General features: G+C 27.8%; 1 protein-coding gene across 1 annotated transcript; it reads left to right on the top strand.

Moving 5' to 3' along the window:
• The first annotated feature begins 4,666 nt into the window (after positions 1 to 4,666).
• On the top strand, positions 4,667 to 5,509 carry LOC113851000 (ruBisCO-associated protein-like). Its single transcript, XM_027481499.1, has one exon. It carries the CDS (start codon positions 4,667 to 4,669, stop codon positions 5,507 to 5,509), a length of 843 nt encoding a protein of 280 aa, XP_027337300.1.
• Positions 5,510 to 7,846: the final 2,337 nt, after the last annotated feature.

The raw sequence follows: 7,846 nt of genomic DNA, 5'->3' as shown, positions 1-7,846 counted from the left end.
TTAGGTAAGCATATTCTAATACAAAATCCTTCAAACGCCATGTACTACAATCTCATAGAAATACTTTAATACAGAAAAATAAAATTTCATCATTTTTAGTATCACACAACTTAAAAGCTTGTAATGGAATCGTCAATCTGCGTTTGGTCAAATTCCTTTACACTGGAATTACCTTAATCAATAGACGCCACATGAATACTACTACTTTTCTCAGTACAGTGACCTTTCAAATTTTGCGTCAGGCTTACGCTAGACACAACTATATAGCTACATGAAGTGAAGAAATTATAAAAATAGTGATAAACAGATTGAACATCGTAGTATTTATTATCATTGTATTTCTACATCAATATGTCATTCAAATTTTTCATTAAACTCTTACCCTCTATAGTCTGTTTGTTACTGTAAATCATCCTCCCATGAAAATTGAAAATAATGTCCCTTCTACAGGGACTTTCTATTTATATATATGACTAAAGGTTTTTTTTGCCTAAAATTCTTTGATTTCAAAACAAATGAGGCTAAGGAGGCGTTGCTATGGTTCATTTCCCTAGCCGCTCCGAGGCATCTGCGTGCTAAGGAAGGCTAGAAACACTTCGAAGGTGAGATTGAGAGGCCTCATTCAAAGGTTACGGAGCACCATGAACTTAGAAACGATCCACAGAGGAGATGGACTTGATGAATCAAAACACTAAAATTGTAAAAATGGGTGATGGGATTCCTATGGTAATGTGTACCATCTTAAATTTTTAAATTTTGAAAGTTGTTTATTCCATTTATATAAGTTCAGCATAATGTATAAAATTTTTGTATATGGCAAATATTGTAAGTATAAATAGATAAAATATCTATTTGTGAATAAGGTTATTTACAAAGTCTGCCAATCCAAAAAATATTAAGTAAATAGCAGTAAACATAAGTTATAATTATCTGAAATAAATATTTACAAACATTGGTACAAGGCCTGTATTTATACATATTTTATACAGTAATTTACAAAATATTTGTCAAACACATGAGATTTAAAATAATATTTACATGGCCAAAATAACTATATCACAAAAAAAAAATAACAATTCAAGTTCTAGACAGCCCAAAATATATTCCAACACTAAGAATCAAGTACTAGTTGATCTCATGCCAGCTTTCTATTTCTGTCAGGTCTTTAGAATCAAGATCATCGTCTCATCCAAGATAAAGATCACCTGAATGCGCATTAGGTTAAATGATTATTTAATTTAATTCATAACTCTATTCAATTAGGTTATTTGATTGAATTAATAATTGAATTGGGTGATTGTTCAAACATGGATTTAAATCTTTAGATACTGTGATAGTCAGAGTTACACGCAATTGGTATTTTATGGATTGATATTTTTTAATTCATCTCTTACTCACTTTAATTTTATTCGTAATTTAATTTGATTAATTGCAATTTTTAAAACTCCAAAAACCTTATTTGTATTTTTTAAAAGAAAACCTAAAATTAAATTTGACTGAGAATATGTCTTCATGAATCGACCTAGGTTTGACTCTATACTACATTTATCCTTTATTTTCTGTAATTAGGAGGATTAGGAATTTGTTAAAAGGTATTAGGCTCATTAGCTTTAGCAATGTTCTTAAAGAAGTCAATCAACATGCAGATTGGTTGGCTAAAATAGGCGCTGAGAGTGAGGTAGCTTTTTTCTATTTTGACAAGGCTCACCCTTCTTTACTATCTTTTTTAAGAATGAATGCGGCATCCTAGGATTGTAATACAGGGTTTGTTTGTTTTTTCTCTTAAGCCCTTTTTATTAGCAGACAAAAAAAATATCTAAACCCATTATTATCTCTTTATTTATTTTGGTAAAAATTCATATTATTTTTTTCTAAAATAAATAATTATACTAAATCAACTAAAGACTTTGTTATGAATTTTTAGCTTTCTACTTGCCTTGGGGTTATAACTATTTCAAGTTGTTTACGAGCTGTGTATCTTGTGCATTCTAACTAGCTCGAAATATTAGGTAGTTCAAAGCACGTGTACTTCGTTGTTTTTAATCCTCGTCCGTCAATTTGTCTATATTGTTGGGTATAAGTTCAGAATCACTTATCCAGTGTGTACAAATTTATATGACTGAAATTTAAGCAAGTCATTCAATTCCCAAGACCCATCCTTTTTCACATTAACGGGTGTTTATTCTTAAGATCCTCTTTTTTATTCACATTTGTTTGTTTTCTTTTATTTTTCCCTTATTTAATAATTATTTTCTTAATGCATAATTTAAAAATATTTTTTTATATATCAAACGAGGGAACCACTTGAGCAATAAAAATAAAAATTCTAATAGCAAGATCTAAGACACTTAAACCCAATGCATTTGGTCTAGCAAAGATAACAGAGTACAACAAGGATCTTGGTCTAAAAAAATATAATCCACTTGGTCATGATGAGCTAGTTGAGCTAATAAATTAGCTAGCATACTAATTAGTCATTATTGAATAACATATTATTTTACTAAAGACAAATTATTCATATTATCGTAAACCACACCGTTACAACTTCTTTTTATTTCATTTTTTCACATCAAATTCTATACAAGTTCAATAATGTATTATGTAAATTTTTAGGTAAGCATATTCTAATACAAAATCCTTCAAACGCCATGTACTACAATCTCATAGAAATACTTTAATACAGAAAAATAAAATTTCATCATTTTTAGTATCACACAACTTAAAAGCTTGTAATGGAATCGTCAATCTGCGTTTGGTCAAATTCCTTTACACTGGAATTACCTTAATCAATAGACGCCACATGAATACTACTACTTTTCTCAGTACAGTGACCTTTCAAATTTTGCGTCAGGCTTACGCTAGACACAACTATATAGCTACATGAAGTGAAGAAATTATAAAAATAGTGATAAACAGATTGAACATCGTAGTATTTATTATCACTGTATTTCTACATCAATATGTCATTCAAATTTTTCATTAAACTCTTACCCTCTATAGTCTGTTTGTTACTGTAAATCATCCTCCCATGAAAATTGAAAATAATGTCCCTTCTACGGGGACTTTCTACGGGGACTTTCTATTTATATATATGACTAAAGGTTTTTTTTGCCTAAAATTATCAAATAACATTTTTTATGTTTTATTATTTAATTATTAAAAATTAAATAAATTATAAAATAAAAATTTAATGTGAATCGTAATCTATTTAATCATTGGTATGTCCCTGCCCAGTCATTTCTCCAGTAATGTGAAAAAGGATTGGTCGTAGGAAATTAAGACTCACTCATTATTCATATCTAAAAGTTAACGAGTGATATAAATTTGTACCCACTGCATAAGTGGTTCCGCAAACTAATTATTTGATTAAAACTCCAATATGTACTCACTCATTAATTTTGCAGCGTTCGAATATAATTGAAGCTTACTCAGCTTGTTCTCTTTCCCCTCTAAGACAAAAAAATATTCAAAGTCTCCTCCTCTTCTCAAAAAATCCCACTAATGTGAAAAAAGTTTGTTCTCTTTCACATATTTACATACTCAGCTTTATGTCCCGTGACAGTTCTTTGTATAAAATTCTTCCAAATTTCCCACATTCACATTCTCTTTCCCTTCCTGTACGTACGTTAACACATGTTAATTTGTTAGCCATGTATATTTAACCATAAATATAATAATTTCATTCTTATCAATTTCACTACTTTCATCAATTTTTTTTATTTAATGTGAAAACACGAGTTCTTATGCAATGTGCAAATTTATAGAATGTGTAATATTTCTTTCTATGCTATTAAATATTTATAACATATCAATAGAATGATATTAAAATTTTATTTGTATTCAGTATGTAGTTGATAAAATTCACTTAAAATTAATTTCGTTATTAATAAATTTACAATATCAAATTAGGTGCTTAATTGACACAAAAATAATCATCCTTATGTTAAAAACAGAAAAAGGTACTATTTTTGTACCTTTTACTATCGGATGAATTTAGTATCACAAATATTTTGGGAAATTAAATCGGTTCCTAACTAAACATTTTCTTTTCATACGTTATATGGCAATCACTGTTTGAGTGTGAGATATTAGAAACGTAAACTACGTTTATTTACATTTGTAAAAGAATTGATTAATAATAAATGTTATAATTAAGTTTATACTGATGTTCAGAAAAGTGTTACAAAGCTGATATATCTTTTTTCTAATAATATTATTTTCACACAAAAAATACAATTAATATTGAAATCATAAGTTCAAAAATAAAATTATCAGAATCATGTCAGTTAAGAGGCGGACGTAATACCAATTTTCAAATTATACATAAAATTTATATATATGCAAGCACAGATAAATAAAAACAATAAATATAGAAAAGATATATCACGTCCATAAACTTGCCAAATTTTTTCAGTTTTGATTATAGTTTTTCTCCTTTTTCAAAATTTTTAAAACCTTCAACAGTTTTCTTGTAAATATTTTTATGATTTGTATATAATATTCATGACGCCTTTTCCATGGGATTGTATTAGTCAACTTTGGCAAGGAGGCTTTGAGCTCTACTATATAAGGGAAGGAGTGGAGCGTGGTTTCATCACACCAAACATACAAAATAGCAACAACTGTTTTGTTCATATCCGAAACTCCTATTTCTATACTTGCCATAATGGGGTTCAATGTGTTTCGTCAATACGCCAATGATGACTCATTCTCAGACCCTAAAACGATCCCTACATGTGCGAATGAATTCCAACTGGTTCTGGCCTATGCTAGAGACTACGATGGGATAAACTCAACCAAGGGAAAGTTCATTCCTTACTGGGACACCGAAAAAGTCACTCCGGCGAAGATTAAGCAGTTCAAACACAGTGCCGGCAGGACAACAGTTAAAGTGCTAGTTAGCATTGGAAACAACGGTGAACAATTCCCCTTCGACTGTGGCACTGATACACGTGCATGGATTACCAATGCCACTGAATCGCTGAAAAGGATCATCGCAGACTACAATTTGGATGGAATTGATGTTCGCTATGACAAAATTGTGCCTTCAATCACAGCAGATGACTTTGTCACTTGCATTGGCCAACTCATAGACAACCTAAAGGGAGATAAAGTCATCACTAGGGCTTCCATTGCTCCAAACTTTGCTAACAGTGATAAGTTCTACGTCCCCTTGTTCAGAAAGTACAACAGTATCATTAATGTTGTTGATTATCAATGCTACCCTGGGTTTACACCTGATCCTAAAACTCCAGTGAAAGACTTGGAGGAAAAGGTTGGAAATATAGCCAAACAATATACCACGGTAGATAGCTTCTTGGTTGGCTACAGCGCCAAACAGAGTGATTGGGCTACCATTTCACCACCCCTCTTCTTTGTTGCCTACTATGCACTTCAAAATCAGGGAACAGTTAATGGTTCATCCATTAATATTGTTACTGACTCTGCATCTGCCATCTCCTTTCCATCAGAGTGGATCCTTGAACTGCTATCTATGGCCTTGGCCTGAACAATTCAAGCTTCCAGCTAAAAGTACATGGGTCATAATAATCATAATAGGCTAGCTAGCTAGCTATATGTATTACTATACATAGAATAAGACCTATGGTTGTATTAAATAAATGGGTTTGGTGCGTGGTCAATATGCCTATGTGAAGCACTTGCCATGCAAGCCAAATTACTACACTACATCTTATGTTTTGAATTTGAGAAAGTAATGCAAATGGTGTGTTAAATCTCTATACATGCTCTTTTATGTTTCATGAATAATTTATCAATGCCGTTTGCGAGCACGATTTCACATATTTCCAGAACATAAAATGTCGCAAAAATGAATTAAAACTTACACTATTTAAATATTCTTCACGCATCGTCTACTGATTTGTTAGTTTGCAGAACAGTACTTATTTTTTAAAAGAAGTTCTACGCGTGAATCTAATTTATAAAGTATATATTTTTTCACTATCTTGGTAGTGGATATGACAAGTGTATGCATTTTGATTAGGGTCATATTTTATAACTATGATTCTACTATGTTTGTATTTTTTATTCTATTGAAAATCTATTTTACAGTATAGACGCTTATAACTTTCCCTGTATGTCCAATAATAATGTTTCCTGCAACATTATGGTCTTTATAACTAGGAGTGTTCATGGATTAGATTTTCAAAAAACCAATCTAAATCTATTTAAAATCCAATTATATAGATTGGATTATAAACCAATCCATTTTAATTTTTTTAAAACCGGTTTAAATTTAGTTTTAAAATTTGAATTTGGTTTAAAACCAGTTTTAAACCGTTTTTACATATGGTAAAAATATACCATAATTACTTTTTAATTATTATTAAATTATTATATTAAAATATTTAAATAAATAATATAACATTATATATATATATATATATATATATATATATATATATATATATTTGTTAAGCATCAACATTTATCAAAGATAAAATATGAATATAAATAATACTCTAACCCATTACATTAACAATACATGTTAAGAGAGTATTTGCATATATTTTAATTTCTTAATAGTATTTTTTAATTTTATATTTTATTAAAATAATAAATATTTAGATATATTGTACTTTATATCCTCTATCCATCACACAAATTAATTATATGAGTTGAATTTTAAACTATTTTATTTTATTTTTTTAATCTGTTCAAAAATAGTTTTAAAATTTAAATTTAGTTTAAAATTGGTTTTAAATTTAGTTTTTGTTGAAACTAGTTTTAAATTTGGTTTTATGTTGAATTAGTTTTAAATCTAATTTTAAATTTATTTTTTAACACAAAATTAATTTTTAATATATTTGTGAATTATATTTTTAAGGTAAACTAATTTATTGTACAAATGTTACATTAAAATAGTTCATTTCAAAAAGATTTTAACAATATTTATTAATATATTAGATTTTATAGAAGTATATAAAATATTTATTATTATTTTTAACTTATTTTTAATAAATGGAGTTTATAATAAAAATTTAAATTAAAACCTATAAAAATAAAAATTAATAATATAAATAATAATAAAATTTTTATGTTATAATATTTTAAAAATTAAAAAATAAACATAAATATAAAAATAACAGTAGTAACTAATTTAAAAATATTTGTTATATTTTAATATTTTTAAATATTTTAATTATAAGAATTAAGTTTAATAAAAAAATAGTAATAGTAAAATATAGTTACAATAAAATTTTGTAAATTAATATAACGCCAAAATTTAGTAAATAAAAATATAAGGTTGCTTTATATATATGGATTTGGATAACTAAAAATAAATCCGATTTTAAAAAATGGATTTAGACACTAAACTGGTTATACAAATATAGTTAATAAAAAAATTGGTTTAATATGGATTTAGATTTTTAAAACCAATTTGACATTGGTTATGGATTGGATTTATGAAATTGGATTTTTTGACCACCCCTATTTATAACAACGATGTGGTTCATAAATTAAATGATTTCATGAATTAGATTTTACTTGACTGTTTATGACCTTATTTCATATGCTTGAAGTAGAAATTTTGTATAAATATGTTGTCATGCTATTAAATATTTTGATTTAATATTTTTCTTTCTAAGAGGGGGAATAAAAGAAATAAGAACAGCCCAATAAAAATTGTCCACACATAATATAATGATTTGTTTTCTTTGCATAACAGTACTTTGGCAAGAAGTTCTACGTGTGAATCTCATTTTTTCTTCAATTCCGTCAATCTCCCATTTTAGCTAATTAATTAACGTACCAAGTTGTTTCCCTAACAATATAATAAATTCTAATCAATTTTAACTAGTCAACCAGTACACAGATGATACTA

This window comes from Abrus precatorius, unplaced genomic scaffold, assembly GCF_003935025.1.
Source record: "Abrus precatorius isolate BTA unplaced genomic scaffold, Abrus_2018 Scaffold9, whole genome shotgun sequence".
In the NCBI taxonomy this organism is placed as follows: Eukaryota; Viridiplantae; Streptophyta; class Magnoliopsida; order Fabales; family Fabaceae; genus Abrus; species Abrus precatorius.
Note: the sequence above shows the minus strand (reverse complement) of the source record. Positions and strands in the feature narration are given on the sequence as shown.

Bases quoted from the DNA above. Each gene is read 5' to 3' on its own strand.
- LOC113851000 (XM_027481499.1), top strand. From the start codon at position 4,667: ATGGGGTTCAATGTGTTTCGTCAATACGCCAATGATGACTCATTCTCA.